Raw genomic sequence first — 16,790 nt, 5'->3', positions numbered from 1 at the left:
GGTTTCGCTCATCTATACTATATATAGTCTCATGCTTTCGCTTATACGACATGCCGTATAAGCGAAACTATCACTTAAACTACATGAGTGACGTGATGTCGTGGGTCACGCAAATTTAATCCCTAAACAACTGTAGTTAGCGGTAGTAGGGTATCGAACTCAGGGAGTATGTGGAAAATGTGTTGATTGTGTAGCTTTGTATTTATACTAAAATTAAACTAAATTGCAGAAATTTAAAATTCAAGATTGTGGATTGTTGTTTTGGAAAACTAACTTACGAACTAATTCAAATCAAAGTAGGTTGTAAACAATTAGGAGAGAACAGTGATCACCCTAGGTTTCAGTTTCTTCGAACAGTTGTGTGCAATTTCACTAGAAAGAGTTACATAGACATAACTCGTGTATGTGTGATTGAAGTGATAAAAGGGAACAAAGTACTCGGATTAGATAATGCGAGGTTGTTTCCCGATGACCTATTAACCAATAACCAACCCTAACCCTTCCCGTGATATCTCGGTTGCCAACGGCACCAAGAACGTACGATCGAGACCAGAAATTGTAATATAGATTAACACGCTACAATCAATCAAACATACACCATGACATTCAAGCAACGCAAGATATCATTCTAGAAATGCAGAAATTTAACACACAAAAGTCTTAGAAACATTCACCTAAGATGATCACCGAAGAGTTTAGCCGGACATGGCTCGGTGAATCATCGTCAACATTAATCTAGTGTTCATACGAATTAAAAACACAAACCGAATGTTTAGAATTGTTCACAAAGCAAGCAAATACTCCAAATTCGCCTCCCAAGTCTCCAAGAACCGTCAATGATGAGATAATACCAAAAGACACACAAAAACGAGTATATTGTGGCAGTTACACTTTTCACGTTCAGGCACCACCGTAAATTACGGCTCCACCGTAATTTACGGTGGTCATCAAATGTTACGGTGAGTCAAGCCTGGTTTACGGTGCAAGAATCAACAAAAATCATGTCTACCGTAAATTACGGTAGGACCGTAATTTACGGTACTCAGCAGCCTTGTCTCCTTTGTTTCGTCTTGTGTTTCTCTCGACCCGTTTTCCACCAAAGCATTCATGAGCTGCCTTTTATCCATCTCTTATCTCCTAATTCGCACCTGAAACATAAGCATCGTAGTTATCTAATCCAAGATAATTACACGGCTAAATGGAGGATTATTTCATGTTTTAACATACTTAAGGGTTGTCCAAAGGACCACCCGTCACATCCCCACACTTAACCGTTGCTTGTCCCAAGCAACTCATCAACATAGCTTCGAAACAAGTGATCAAATCAAACCAAACAAATCATGCAATTTCTTTACCAACCCCTTTTTAATGCCCAAGCAATGCACCCCTCAAATTCTCTCCTCTCGGCTACAAGTGGAAACTAGCAAAGATAAGCTAGGCACACACTAGGCAAACGGGTGGTTGCACAATCATAAGCTTGTACCTGAATCAATCTTCTCCTATAATGGGTCAAACATGAATGCAAATCAAAGGGGCTTAAAGGTTGTAACGTGGCTAGGTGTATGGGTAGGAAATGGAATATATATGAGTAGCGAAAATTCGACCCGGTCTTTTTATTACAACTACCAAAAACAACTAACAATGCATACTACTATATACAAGACAATGAAACCTTTTTTTTTTTTCTTTTTTTTTTCTTCATTTTTTTTTTCTTTTCATTTTTTTTTTCAATCACACAATACGATAATACACTAACCATGACTATTTCAAACTCATAAACTACTAATTATATCACTAATGCTATAAGACCGGGTCAAATTTGGGTACATTTTCAAGTAAGTAGCTAGGGGAAACAAATGATAGGCTTTAGGCACAAAATTGGGCAACTAAATGACCAAACCCCCGCCCCTCTCACTCCATGCTCATATATATAACTTATGAGGTCCAACCCCCCAAATCCCACACTCACTCACACAACCGACGAGGCTACCTAATGCCCTTATCCTTTCTACATTCATGTCTAACAAAGATTCAAATTGCATTCAAGCACAAGTTCTAACGACCCCCACCCGTAGCCACTCTCATCAAAGATTATTTATATACACGTGTGGCTACAACTCTTACCAAGAATGAAAAGGGTAATAAGGGTTGCCGGTGTATTGACTTGGGGATAAATTGGGGCGACAAGATTTCACATTGTTTTGCTCGGCTTAAAATTTTTTCAAAAATCTTCAAAAAATTCCCCCCATCCCCACACTTGGGATACATTGTCCCCAATGTATGGCTTGGGAGGTTTTGATCACTACTTCAATCAACATCCACAAGAAGCTTCTCATCTCAAACCCCAAATTTCTTTTTTTTTTGTATTTTTTTCATTTTATATTTTTTTTTATGTTTTTCATTTTAAACACAACACCACCAACCAACCAAACCCAACAATCAATCATATGATCAATCACCACCCATCCTCCCACCATAATCAACATAAACCAACAAATATATACAAACTATACAAGAGAGAGAATACCACCTGATCAATAATAACGCGGTCCTGGGGCCCAAAAATGGACGACATCATATCGCTCCATTCTCCAAACCCGAACGAGCCGCTACTGCTTCCCTCTTGTTGTTGTGGTCCCTCTTGCCGTCTTGGATCAAGCCACTGAGAATGGTGGAGTTGTGGAGTCGGATACGAAACGCTGCCATCATACGGTGGCAATGAGGCATAATCCACATGTTGTGGATCCTCAACCACCGGCCTTCCGGCATGCCAATCCGCATGCATCCGCCTCATCTGATCATCGTGATATCGGTTATTCATTTCCACCTCCTGCGAATATGCGTGGGTCCGGTGCCATAATTCATTGCGGTCGAAGCTATGTTTAAGCGCCCGCTCAATACTAGCGCTATTCCGCGTGCCTTGATCAAATAACGACCTCTCCGAACCCGACCAAGTATCAAAGATGGCCGCCGGCGGGCGTTGGCTCTCGATCACCTCCTGCATTGAACCACTATAAGCCCACCCCGGCTCATATGGTTGCTGCGCATAGTCGTAAAATGTGCCACCATGACCACCATGAAAAGCCCCAAACCAACATTTGCACCACCCGTTGGCTCATCTGCGTAATCATCATCCCCACTCGGAATTAACTCTTCATCGCTTTCAGGTTCATCCGGTTCTCCCGGTAACAACTCCCTTGCACCTAATTTCAACGCCCTCCACCGTTGACCCTCCGATTTCAGCTTGTGATAACGTTCAGACGAAGTGTATGTCCAAACGTTTCCCAACCTATCCAAAGTAAAAGGCAAGTGCCTTTTCGTTAAACCACGGTCTTCAGATGTGAGTGCCTTCTGCTGTTTCATTAAGCCGTTATGATGCGCAGTACGGGACAATGTCTCTCCCGTATTTGTTCCGGCATATCCACAAATGGTGCATAATCAGGTAGCGAATTGGAAAGCGTGGGGAGCCATGCATCAATGAATACAGAACAGGTATCTCTGGAAACCTCACCTGCTCTTTATCCCCTCTCCTTGGGATGACATTAAGTAAACAGATCGTATGCAAGAGCTTGGCTTCTATCTTCAGATTTTTTCGGTATAACACGCCACCATACCTACCGGGCAAAAACAAATCCGCCAACATACTGTTCCATGTCACATGCTTCTCGGGTTTGAGCAATAAATCATCAAGCGTGGGAATCATGTACTCCCTAGTTGGAAGGCTATCATATTTTCCCAACTTCTTCAACGTATCGAATGACATTTCAACTGGTACCCCATGTACCGTCCCAACCAACTTCATTTGTGATGGCCTGTGGAAGTTGTGACATTTAAGCGTTGCCATCCACTCCTGAATCTCAGTCAAAAACAAATTGCTCTTATCCTTATCCCAACACTTGAGTGCTCCTTCCCAACCCAAAGCACGGAACTTGTCATACACCCCGAACTGGCCCAACTGAGGCTCATCAACATCTCTTTCACAGATGAATGCGGCCGCTTTATTCTTTAACTTGTTCATGCAATCGTTATACAAAGTTGGCTGCCAAATTTCGGGTTGGTCATCCAACGACCCCGAATTCCACACCGGTTTATCTCTTGGGTCTAACTGCATCTCTTCTTCTTCCTCGCTTTCGCTTTCACTAACCCTACCCAGATATTGCCTCTTCTTCGATGGCTGCTCCTTCTCCTTGCCCTTGCCTCTTGATGAGGATGAACTTGACCCCGGCTTTTCCTTTGTCTTTGCCATTTCCTACACACATGAAGAAACAACAAAACAACACAAAAATTAACATTCTCTTCACAAATCATCCCCACACTTGCTTGTTGCCATGGTTGTAGATGTTAGTGAACCCAAAGTGTATCAAGGATTTTTCAAAAATTGGGCATGGTGTCTCTACCATGTAGAGCATCCCACAAGTTCACTACTTTAACCATAATTCCTACATCTACAACCATCAACCATGTTCAATAACAATTCCATACTCATATCCTAGCAACAAGCAAGTGGGCAAGAACATATAACCTAAATCACCTTGTTTTTCACAATGCATCTCCATAATATAGTAAAATAAGTGTTCATACCTTGTTTCAAGATGAGAGGATGCTTGTGAAACTAAAAATCCCAAAACCCCCAAATTATCTCAACCTAGGGTTTCAAACTTCGACCCCAAAACCGCGTTTTCTCTGGAATTCCTCCTCACAATCACGAAGCTTGGGAAAAATTAGTCGATTTAGACCAAAACCTCACTTGATTTGGACAAAGATTGAGGATTTTATGAAGAAAAGAAGGTGGAGAAGAAGAAGAATGAAGGTTCTTGGAGAAGAAGAGGTTGGTGAAAAGTGAGAGAAAATGATGGATGGGGTTTAATGCACGTGAAAGGCTGTTTATTTTCGCTTTTATTGTTTTTTTTTTTTTTTTTTTTTTTTATATCCATACGGAATCCTAGCGACCGACAACATTTTCACCGTACCGTAATTTACGGTCTCACCGTAAATTACGGTGAGACCTGGATGTCAAATATTCACCGTAATTCAGGCTGTTTCCACCGTAAACCCCAACCATTTTTTCACCACCGTAAATTACGGCAATACCGTAATTTACGGTAACCTGCAGGCCTCAATTTTCACCGTAACACAGAGGGTTTTCACCATAAAACTCAAAAAATTTTTAACAACCACCGTAAATTACGGCTCCACCGTAATTTACGGTGGACACTGGGCATGTGCATTTTGGTAAAACTTGAAGTTTATGTGACCAATTTTTTTTAGATTTTTAAAATTTTTCGATTTTTTTATGTTTTTTAATTATTTCAAAAACTTGGAAAAATCACCCTACCCCCTCAAAAATCCCGTGTTGTCCTCAACACGATGTAAGAGCAATTCGCGACCCGAACTTCCCCACACTTGTTTCGAACACGGACTTCGAGGAACTATGGCAATTATGCAACTATACAAACAAAACAAAACAAAACTACTATGTACACTATCACCAAACCTGGGCCTCTTACGATTGTTCCTCCTCAACCGGGCGTAGGATGTAGCCCGCTTTGTCAAGCTCCAAGTTGTTGATGTCATTGCCATCCAAATACGGCTTTAACCGGTGACCGTTCACCGTTTGTTGTTTCAATGTTCGCTCGTCTTGAATGTCAACATCTCCGAACCTTCCCACTCGTCGGACAACATAAGGGCCCATCCACTTGCTCTTTAGTTTCCCCGCGAACATTTTCAACCTTGAATTGTATAACCACACTTTTTGACCCACTTCAAAGTTCTTCTTCTTTATCTTCGCATCATGAACCTTTTTCAGTTTGTCTTTGTATGCGGATGCACACTCATACGCTTGGTCCCTTATCTCTTCAATTTCATTCAGTTGAAGCTTCCTCGCCCGACCCGCTTCATCATAGTCCGCATTCACTGTTTTAATTGCCCAATATGCCCTATGTGCCAACTCCATAGGCAAATGACATCCTTTCCCGTAAACCATTCGATACGGAGTGGTATCAAGTGGGGTTTTGAAAGCCGTGCGATATGCCCACAATGCATCATCAAGCTTGCTTGACCAATCTTTCCTATCCGTTCTAACCGTTTTCATTAGAATTTCTTTGATTTGCCGGTTAGATACCTCCACTTGACCACTTGTTTGTGGGTGGTACGGTGTAGCCACACGGTGATTCACACTATATCTCTTCAACAACTTTCCAAAATTGAAATTTTTAAAATGTGAACCACCATCACTTATTATCACCCGAGGTACACCGAAACGAGAAAAAATGTTGGATTGCACAAACTTACATACAACGGAATGATCGTTGGTCCTTGTGGCAATAGCTTCAATCCATTTCGACACATAATCAACCGCAACCAATATGTATAAAAACCCATTTGAGTTTGGGAAAGGACCCATGAAGTCTATTCCCCAAACATCAAATACCTCCACTACCAAAATTGGTTGCAACGGCATTTCATCACGTTTCGAAATGCTTCCCATTCTTTGACAATTGATGCAATTTCGGGCATACTCACGAGCATCCTTGAAAATCGTGGGCCAATAAAACCCACTCGATAACACCCGATAGCCTGTCTTATTCCCACTAAAATGGCCCCCACATGCGGATGAATGAGCATGGGTCAATATCTCTAAAACTTCAGTTTCGGGAACACATCTTCTTATCACTTGATCAGCCCCGATTTTGAACAAGTCGGGTTCGTCCCATATATATTGCTTCACTTGACTAGAAAACTGTTGTCGTCTCTTCTTAGTCCAATGATTTGGAATCGCACCCTTGGCCAAATAGTTAACATAATGAGCATACCAAGGGGCAACATAAGTAGAAACGGCCAACAATTGTTCATCGGGGAACCGTTCATTGATTTCACTTGCATCATCTACACCTTCCAACGGGATTCGGGACAAATGATCCGCGACAACATTCTCACATCCCTTTTTGTCTCGGATCTCAAGATCAAACTCTTGTAACAATAAGACCCACCGAATCAACCGCGGCTTTGCATCCTTTTTCTCCATCAAGTACCGAACCGCACTATGATCCGAGTAAACCACTACCTTGCTTCCCCAAATATACGAGCGAAACTTATCCAAAGCATACACCACCGCTAGTAACTCCTTCTCGGTTGTGGTGTAATTAAGTTGCGCTTCGGATAAAGTTTTGCTTGCATAGTAAATAACCACCGGCTTCTTGTCAACCCGTTGACCCAAAACTGCACCAATAGTGGTATCGCTTGCATCACACATTATCTCGAACGGCTTTGACCAATCAGGTGGTTGCAAGATAGGCGCCTTGACCAAATGTTCCTTCAAAACAGTAAACGCTTGCATACATTCATTAGTAAAGTCAAACGGGACATCTTTTAATAACAAATGCATAAGGGTTTGGTAATAACACTAAAACCTTAATGAACGTCGATAAAAACCCGCGTGTCCCAAGAATGACCGTACACCCTTAACATTTTTAGGAGTGGCAATGATGAATTACCCGTATCTTTGCCTTATCCACCTCCATCCCCCTTTCCGAAATCACGTGTCCAACACAATGCCCTCTTGCACCATGAAGTGACTTTTCTCCCAACTTAGCACCAAATTTTTTCTCAACGCACCTTTTAAAACCTTTTCCAATTCGTTGAGACAAGCATCAAAAGTAGTGCCAAAAATGGAAAAATCATCCATGAACACTTCGAGCGACTCTCCAACCATGTCCGAGAAAATACTCATCATACCATCGTTGAAAAGTTGCCGGAGCATTACACAACCCAAACGGCATTCGCCTAAAGGCAAAAGTGCCGTATGGGCATGTGAAGGTGGTCTTGTGTTGGTCATCCGGGTGTATGGCAATTTGATTATAACCCGAATACCCATCTAAGAAGCAATAATATTTTGACCCGACAATTTTTCAATAAATTTTGGTCAATAAAAGGTAGCGGAAAATGGTCCTTAGAAGTGGCGGCATTCAGTTTTCTGTAGTCAATACACACCCGCCATCCGGTAACCGGTCGGGTGGCAATTTGTTCACCACTTTCGTCCTTGACTACTTGAATGCCCGGCCTTCTTAGGCACAACTTGGGGTGGACTCACCCAAGCACTATCCGAAATCGGATAGATGATTCCCGCATCCAACCATTAATTACCTCCTTTTTTACTACCTCCCTTAGGTTCGGGTTCAACCGCCTTTGAGCTTCTCGTGGTCGGTTTGGCATCTTCGGTTGTGATAATTTGTGCATGACGATGATGGACTAATTCTTTAGGATCGGCAATCGTCCATTCCAATAGCACCCTTGTTCGCTTTTAACACCTCCATCAAGGCTTGCTCTTGTGCCACTTCCAAATAGAGGCAATAATGACCGGCAAAGTGTCATATCCCCTAAAAATACATACTTCAAGTGGCCCGGCAAGTCCTGAGCTCTAAACTTTGGTGGTTCCTCCACGATGGTTTTTGTACCCGAATCGATTTTCCACCGGTAGACCCTCGAATTGATGGTCCATGGTGTCTACCTTCTTTCATCGCCATCACATCTTGTGCTCCTCTTCAACCCGTAATGCATAAGCATGTACCTGTTCAGAAAATCACACAGCAAATATCCAAACCATCCTCCTCATACTCATGCGGGTTGCATCCATCTACTATGTCTGCCATAAAACACTCATCAACACCGTTAGCATTAGAATTGTTAGTGAAAACATTCAAACGCATTTTTCGATTTCCGAATGCCATATCAACCGTACCAAATCTACAATCGATAATAGCATGTGCGGTGCTTAAAAATGGCCGACCCAAAATTAATGTTTTGTTGTTGTTTAGGGTCCGCCGATGAGTAGTCCAAAACCTAAGAAGTCCACCGGGTAGTAAAACTCATCAATTTAACAATAACATTTTGAACCATACCCCGGGGCAACTTATGAGACAAATCGGCCAAAACAACCGTCGTCTCCACCCTTGCTAATGGACCAAAGTCATATTGGTCGTATAATCCCCCCGGTAAAATGCTAACTCCGGCTCCAAGATCTAGCAATGCCTTAGCCATTTGAAATTACCAACTTGTACATTAATCAATGGCGTGCCTGGATCTTGAGCTTAGGAGGAAGCTCCCCATTCAACACCGCACTCCACTGCCCGGTCAAATCTACCCGCTTAGGCATTTTTTCTTGTTTTGCCTCTTTTGTGTGCATAATTCTTTTAAAAAATTTTGCATAAGCGGGAACTTGTTTTATTGCATCAAGAAGTGGGAGATTTATTTAACTTGTTTGAACTATCCCACATTTCCTCTTTTGATGACCCCTTGTACAATAACATTTTTCTTTCCCGGGTCAAGTAAAGCGATGGGAATGGAACTTGACTCGGTTCACCCTCCTATTTTTCATTCTTTCATTTTTACTTTTTTCACTTTCACCCAACCCGGTTTTTTAATAGTTGTTTCTTTTGGTTTAACCGGTGCAAGTTCATCATCACTTTCCATTCCCGTGATGTCCTCACCACCCCCTCGACCAATTCGGGTGACAAATTGGCCTTAAACTCTTTACCAACTTCTTAACACACTAACATGGTTAATATTAACATTACCTCGTGAACGAACCATGTGAAGGGTTACCTTTGTGTCGCTTGGAAGTTGACCCTTACCTTTCTTTAGTTCCGCCACATCGGTTGCTAATTGCCCCATTTGAGTCGTTAGTGACTGGATGCTTTTATCGCGAACCTCATCTTTTTGCATCCGCACTTCATCAAGTTGATTTCGCTTTTGCATTTCCAATTGCATGCTTTTAAGCATCTCCATCACCTCATTTCCACCCGAAGATCCCCTTTGATCTTGACCCGTTTGGTATTGTTTTTGATACCCTTGGTTATTTCCGCCCGGTACCCACCTTGGTTATTATAAGATGGCCGTGAACCAAAATTACCTTGGCTACCTTGAAAATTTGGGTTCGCTTGATTTGACGGGTTCCCATATCTAAAGTTCGGGTGATTCCTCAACCCGGGGTGGTAGGTATTAGAATTCATGTTGTTGTAGTTCCTACCACCTCCTCCTTGGCCTTGACCTTGGACCGCATGAACTTCCTCATATTGCCCTTCCAACATTCCTTGGCAATTTTCAGCCGCGTGACCTATTTCATTACACAAAGCACACACATCATAAATTTGATTAGTAGTTTGAACATTACCTTCATCTATGGCATGCACTTGTGGTCGGTTAGTTGTCGGTCGGGCTCTCCTCGAAGCTTGGGCTTTCCTTTTTGATGTAGTTGCCATACTCTCCAAAAACTCCCAATCTTCATTCTCATAATTCGTTCCAAATGTCCCTCCGGTGATAGACATTAAATCCCGTGCATCTTCGGCACTTAACCCCTCATGAAAAGCGTTCATTAACTCCCATAACTCAATCCCATGATGAGGGCAGTTTTTAATCATCATGTTAAAACGCTCAAACGCCTCATGGAACATCTCACCGTGTTGTTGTTGAAAGCTTCTCAACCCCTTCCGCGCATCATTAGTCTTTTGGGCGGTGTAGAATTCATCCAAAAAGGTTTGTTGCATCTCCCCCCATGTATATTGATGCGAAGGTAATGTAGAACCATTTCTTTGCTTTCTCCAAAAAACTGAAATAAGACTAACTTGACTTCATCGGCCGAAAAACCTTGACTCCCAAAAGTGTTGCAAATTGAGTCATAGGCCTCTAGATGGAAATACGGCTCCTCCGTTGCTAACCCTTTATACTTCGGTAAACTTTGCAACGAGTTGTTCTTACTTCAAAAGTTCTCCCTTGGTTGTTGTGAGGGATAACCACCGGTGAGGGTTTTGAGTAATGATTGGCCTGAAATGTGCCTCTATTCCCCTTGCTTGTTCTCTAAGATGTCTTCGTGGCACACCATACCTACCTCTCGGAATAATCGGCCCATTCGGTCTTGGTACTTGCCCTTGTGGTGCGATCGGTTGTTGAAACTGTTGTGGTCGCATCGGTGGGCGCTGAGGCGGTCTTTGAAATGGTTGTTGGTGTACATGTTGTGGCCGGACCTGTTGCAATGGAATCGTGTTGTGGCATTGGTGGCCCTTGTGGTCTTGGCCGAATATGTTGTGGTATAAGTTGTTGATGTTGCATTCCACCAACACTCGCCATCCCTTGAGATTGACTGAACATACCCAAAATCCCTTGATCACCATAATCTCCATAACCATACCCATCATCTTCATACCCCTCAAAGTCTTCAAATCCCTCATCATAATCACCCCCTTGCATTCCCGAGTTTGCCCAAATGGAATGTTTGAATACTGAAAACCCGATTGTTGTGGTCTAAAGGATGGGTAGTATGCACAATAGTTGAATTGGGTGCAATTGTGAAGGTAGATGATGATTGACCCGTAGTTGGGGGAAAGAAGTGAGATAATGGTGGGATTGTGGTGGATGGATCGTAAGTGATGGTAGGCTCATTTTGAGTGGTGATTGGTTGAGTGGAATTGGTTGGTGTAAATCCAGCGGTGGTATTAGGTAATGTAGTGTTTGGTGATGGTTGGGTGGAAGTAGGTATAAAGGATGAGGTTGTTTGACTGGTTGTAGTGGTATCTGAGAATCAGCCATGATGTTTCTCGGTGTAATGGGTGAAGTAGGTGAACCAATGATTTTGTTTTCTCGCACTAAAACTCGGTTTTGTCGTAGCGTTCTTTCAATTTCCGGATCAAACGATAGCGGTGATGACCTGTGAGAGCCTCTAGTATGCATACACCTGAAGTACCTGCACACTAAACACAACCAGCGTAAACCCGAAAATAACAAACAAAACTATTAAACTAACACACGTTGCGCACTACTCCCCGGCAACGGCGCCAAAATTTGACGTGATGTCGTGGGTCACGCAAATTTAATCCCTAAACAACTGTAGTTAGCGGTAGTAGGGTATCGAACTCAGGGAGTATGTGGAAAATGTGTTGATTGTGTAGCTTTGTATTTATACTAAAATTAAACTAAATTGCAGAAAATTAAAATTCAAGATTGTGGATTGTTGTTTTGAAAACTAAATTAAGAACTAATTCAAATCAAAGTAGGTTGTAAACAATTAGGAGAGAACAATGATCACCCTAGGTTTCAGTTTCTTAAACAGTTGTGTGCAATTTCACTAGAAAGAGTTACATAGACATAACTCGTGTATGTGTGATTGAAGTGATAAAAGGGAACAAAGTACTCGGATTAGATAATGCGAGGTTGTTTCCCGATGACCTATTAACCAATAACCAACCCTAACCCTTCCCGTGATATCTCGGTTGCCAACGGCACCAAGAACGTACGATCAAGACTAGAAATTGTAATATAGATTAACACGCTACAAACAATCAAACATACACCATGACATTCAAGCAACGCAAATATCATTCTAGAAATGCAGAAATTAACACACAAAAGTCTTAGAAACATTCACCTAGGATGATCACCGAAGAGTTTAGCCGGACATGGCTCGGTGAATCATCATCAACATAATCTAGTGTTCATACGAATTAAAAACACAAACCGAATGTTTAGAATGTTCACAAAGCAAGCAATACTCCAAATTCGCTCCCAAAGTCTCCAAGAACCGTCAATGATGAGATAATACCAAAAGACACAAAAAACGAGTATATTGTGGCAGTTACACTTTTCACGTTCAGGCACCACCGTAAATTACGGCTCCACCGTAATTTACGGTGGTCATCAAAGTGTTACGGTGAGTCAAGCCTGATTTACGGTGCAAGAAAAAAAATCATGTCTACCGTAAATTACGGTAGACCGTAATTTACGGTACTCAGCAGCCTGTCTCCTTTGTTTTGTCTTGTGTTCTTCTCTCGACCCGTTTTCCACCAAAGCATCCATAAGCTGCCTTTTATCCATCTCTTATCTCCTAATTCGCACCTGAAACATAAGCATCGTAGTTATCTAATTCCAAGATAATTACACGGCTAAATGGAGGATTATTTCATGTTTTAACATACTTAAGGGTTGTCCAAAGGACCACTCCGTCAATCCTTATTAATGTTATTAGTTACCATGTTATTATAGTAAGGAAACCCGCGCGATGCTGCGGAACACGAAAAACACACTAACAGAAACACCGGTAGTTAGTCCGTTAGCTAACCTTGTTAGGATCGGAGGGTTTCGTGATTGTGTTTGTTTGTATAATTTGAACAAATCAAATAGAAATGAACAGAGTTTAAGTGTAGCGGAAATGAATTTGTAAACACAATCAAAGAGGGAGATAGTTTTGATAAACATTTGCTTTTCATTAAGTTGAAAGATTACAAATCAAAGCAAAACTTTACAAGTATGCTTACAAACTAAACTCCCCCTCAGCCTGTTACTCCATGGTTGGTTGCACAACTGAGAGTACTGCTGCATTTATAGACAATCCAAACAACTGAGGCATCTCAGCTGAAGTCACCATGAAAGCGACGTCTAACAGCCTAACAACCTGTAACAACCGTTCTTATATAAATACTGCATTTATTAACCACTGATTCTACATAAAACAAGTAATATACTAAAGTACTGCTATCCTCTTCCATCAGTGCGTTCCTCAAAGTTGATGAGTCCTTGAGTGGGCAGTGCTTTGTCATCAGTAGATAGAACCAGCAGTGTTTACTTCTTCAGGGCTTTGTCAGAAGCTTAAAGGGTAGCAGCAGTTGTATACGGACAGTGGATAGAGAGCCACCAGTTTTGGCTTTCATTATATGTTCCTCTGTTAGGGTTCAATCCCAACAATTTCCCCCTGGAACAGATAATGCCAAAACCCTTCATTATTCTGGATTTTTATTTCTCATCAGAAGTTCCCTAGCTTGTCTTTTAAATTCTTCTTCAAAGTCTTTGGAACTTGAGTCACCCTCATCCCTGCACAGTGAAAGTTCAAGGAGATCCTGCAAATCTTCAACACCAAGACTTAGTGCTTCTTTCCTTGATATGTACTTCACTTCCCCATTGGATCTGACCAAGGTCAATACGTGGGTCTTTTGATCAGACATCCACTTTAGTACTTTTGAACCCAATGGGTTTCTTGGGAGAGATTTATTTTCTGATGAGTTTGAAGAAATTGGTCTTGTGAAAAGTTGTAAACTTTCAGACATTTGTTTGAAGGCCATTTCGATGACATTATTTGATGCAGCTATATCTTCTGCAGTCTCTCTTTCAATCTGCTCTTGCCTCTTCTTTTGATCTAGTTCAATGTCTGTCATGTCTGAAGTGTTTGGTGATGCAGGTTTGGTTAATATCTTTTTGGCAAGGTCTTGAAGCTTTTCTGATTTGTCTTCTTTTAGATCCATTTTCTTGATGGCTTCTGTGAAATACTCAGCTTCCTTTTCTTTTTCTTCTTCACTGGTCAGCAGTTTTCCTTTTTCTTTGTTTTCAACAATCATAGGGTTATCCGCTGATGTGATCCGTGTTTTAAGAGCATCAATCTACTGTTCTAGCTTTTTGTAATCAGGCTTCTTAGAAGTGTCTGAGACTGTTATCCTTCTTTTCTTAAGCCTTTCATAAGCCTCGTCGGTATACCTGCTTTGTCCATTTTGCTATGGCTTCAGCAGTATCCACCTTAGCATCTACCAGCTCTTGCTTCTTTCTTTTATACTCAAATGTAAGGTCAGCAATGAGCTTTTTGAATTTGTTCCAATTTAGAGCTGTCTTCTTCTTTTTTGAATCGTTTTTAATTCTTTCAATCCTGTTTGCCTCATGCTTTAAAGCAACTATTGGCCATCCTTCAAATTGTTTTTCTTCAGCGGGATAGAATTTTTCTTTCATGATATACACAAGATATTCTTTTCTCATTTTATTTCGTTGATCTGTCTTTTCTTTGTTTAGATCTTCTGCATAGTCTTCCATCTGCTTGACCTTAGTGAGCAAAAATTCCAATTTTTCAGAGATGGCTTCGACACTTTGACCTTCACATTCAACTTTTGCTCTTATTTTAGCCTGTCTTGCTTTGAGCTTGAGATATTCATCCATATCTTCTGGGACTATGAAGCCGATGAGAGAAGGGAATCTTCTTGTTGAAGGATCATCCTTGATGTAGAATTGTCTCATCTCATTTTTTACAGCTTCCAGTTCCAGTGGATATTTTGCAGCATTAGGATCATGTTTGTCTTCATCTTCCTGAGTTATTTTTCTTTTTCTGGAGTAAATTTTATTCACTGAAGGAGTGCTTTTGGGTAATTTGTTGAGTGGAGTGAAGATGGTTTGAAGTGAAGTGAGGGTAGTGGTGAATGGTGTCTGACTAACAGTTGTTGAAACAACTGGTGTTTCAACTACTGTTGCCATTACAACAGATGTTGTAACATCTGATGTCTTCTGCTTTTTCGCAGTAGGTGATGGTGGTGATGTGACATTGATGAGAGCAGTGGTGGATGACTGGCAAACAGCTGTGGAAACAACTGGTGTTTCAACCTCTGTTGTCATTACAACTACTGACGTGTCAGTAGATGTCTTCTGATTTTGAGCAGGTGGTAATTTGGTGGATGGTGTTGTAGTTTTAGGTTCTGGTAGGGCAGTGGTTGTAGTGTGTGTTGTAGTGGTGTGTGTTGAAGAGATGGCAGCTGTTTGGTTAGCAGTTTTTGAAACTACTGACATATCAACAGTTTGAATGGAAGTTTGAGTTTTGTGGTTTGAGGTTTGGAGCCTTTGGGAGGTGGTTTAGATGTCTGTTTTTCTTGCTCAGGTTCAACACACAGGCCATGTTCTATTCCAATCTTCTTCAACTGCTTCAGTATCTCCCCCTTTTTGGCATTATCTGCAGGGGTTATCAAAGAATAGTAGAGTGGAACGAGCTTTGCTAGTGGTGTTTTGGATACTGGCCTTTATAGCCTTGATGTCTGCTTGAGTATCTTTGAACCTAGACTCCACCATGTTTGTCAGCATTTGTACATGTATTGCATGCTGGTGATCAGTCGCTTATTTTTGTTTTTGGAGCAGGGGTTGGAATACACTCCATAGCTCATTTGCAGCAAGTGCAGGTTGTGCAGGTGCTTGAGCTGGAACAACAGTGGATTGTGCTATTTGAGCTTTTAATAGCTGTTGCACCATATCCTTTATTTCAGCAACTGATGTTTCAAGTTTTTCAACTCTGCCCGTTAATTCCTGATATTTTGAATCATCATCCAATTTAATGGAATCATCTGTTTCCCACCAGGAGTGGTTGTACCAATGTGTGACTTAGGACATGAAGCCCAGAAATCATCCATTGATGCCCCTTGTTCTTGGTACTGGGGACTTCTTTCTTCAGAACTTGATAACCTTTCGATGGTACCAGTGGTTAAAACAAACTCACTGGTGGTTACCAGAGGTGCTATAGAAGAAATTGCCTTCAAGGGAGTCTTACTAATGAAACAACTGTCCAAATGTAGACCTATTGATCCATCACTTGTAGTTGCTGCTCCACTTGAACTACCACCAAGAGTTACTTGACTTACTTGTAACTCAAGGGTGTAACCTCCTCAGTTGTTGCTGGGATAGCAGAGGTATAATCATCAGACCCAGTCACTTGTAGGAGTATGCTCTCAGTGATAGGTGATTGAGAGGAATTGGTTTGTGTCTGAGCTATATCAACTGCATGCAACAGAGGTATCATGCATTGGGGTAATATCAGGGGTGAGGATAAGGGTGTTGAAAGAGACATGTCCTTGAGATCAGGACTGTGGAAGATGGATCCGAGTGGATCCAGAGCTTCATAATGTGGAGTCCCTGTGTTTACAACCCGATCCTTTTGTGAGGATGCAGGAGGAGTTTGAGGTAAAGGTGGAGATCTTTCTACCATCTGCTGTGAGGAAGTAGCAGGAGTG

General features: G+C 41.6%; 1 protein-coding gene and 1 non-coding gene across 2 annotated transcripts; one reads left to right on the top strand and one right to left on the bottom strand.

Annotated features, from left to right (window-relative positions):
- Nucleotides 1-3,370: 3,370 nt before the first annotated feature.
- Nucleotides 3,371-4,778, bottom strand: LOC118484029. Its single transcript, XM_035979912.1, has 2 exons — nucleotides 4,582-4,778; nucleotides 3,371-4,249 (listed from the first exon to the last, which is right to left on the bottom strand). The coding sequence occupies exon 2, from the start codon at nucleotides 4,244-4,246 to the stop codon at nucleotides 3,371-3,373; it is 876 nt and encodes a 291-aa protein (XP_035835805.1). The 5' UTR covers nucleotides 4,247-4,249; nucleotides 4,582-4,778.
- Nucleotides 4,779-10,386: 5,608 nt separating this feature from the next.
- On the top strand, nucleotides 10,387-10,492 carry LOC118484537. Its single transcript, XR_004873647.1, has one exon. It is a non-coding gene; the product is annotated as a small nucleolar RNA R71 (small nucleolar RNA).
- Nucleotides 10,493-16,790: the final 6,298 nt, after the last annotated feature.

This window comes from Helianthus annuus, chromosome 11 (genome assembly GCF_002127325.2).
Source record: "Helianthus annuus cultivar XRQ/B chromosome 11, HanXRQr2.0-SUNRISE, whole genome shotgun sequence".
NCBI classification, from domain to species: Eukaryota; Viridiplantae; Streptophyta; class Magnoliopsida; order Asterales; family Asteraceae; genus Helianthus; species Helianthus annuus.
Note: the sequence above shows the minus strand (reverse complement) of the source record. Positions and strands in the feature narration are given on the sequence as shown.

What these genes read in the sequence shown, in the direction of transcription:
- LOC118484029 (XM_035979912.1), bottom strand. Translation starts at nt 4,246, where the DNA reads ATGGCAAAGACAAAGGAAAAGCCGGGGTCAAGTTCATCCTCATCAAGA.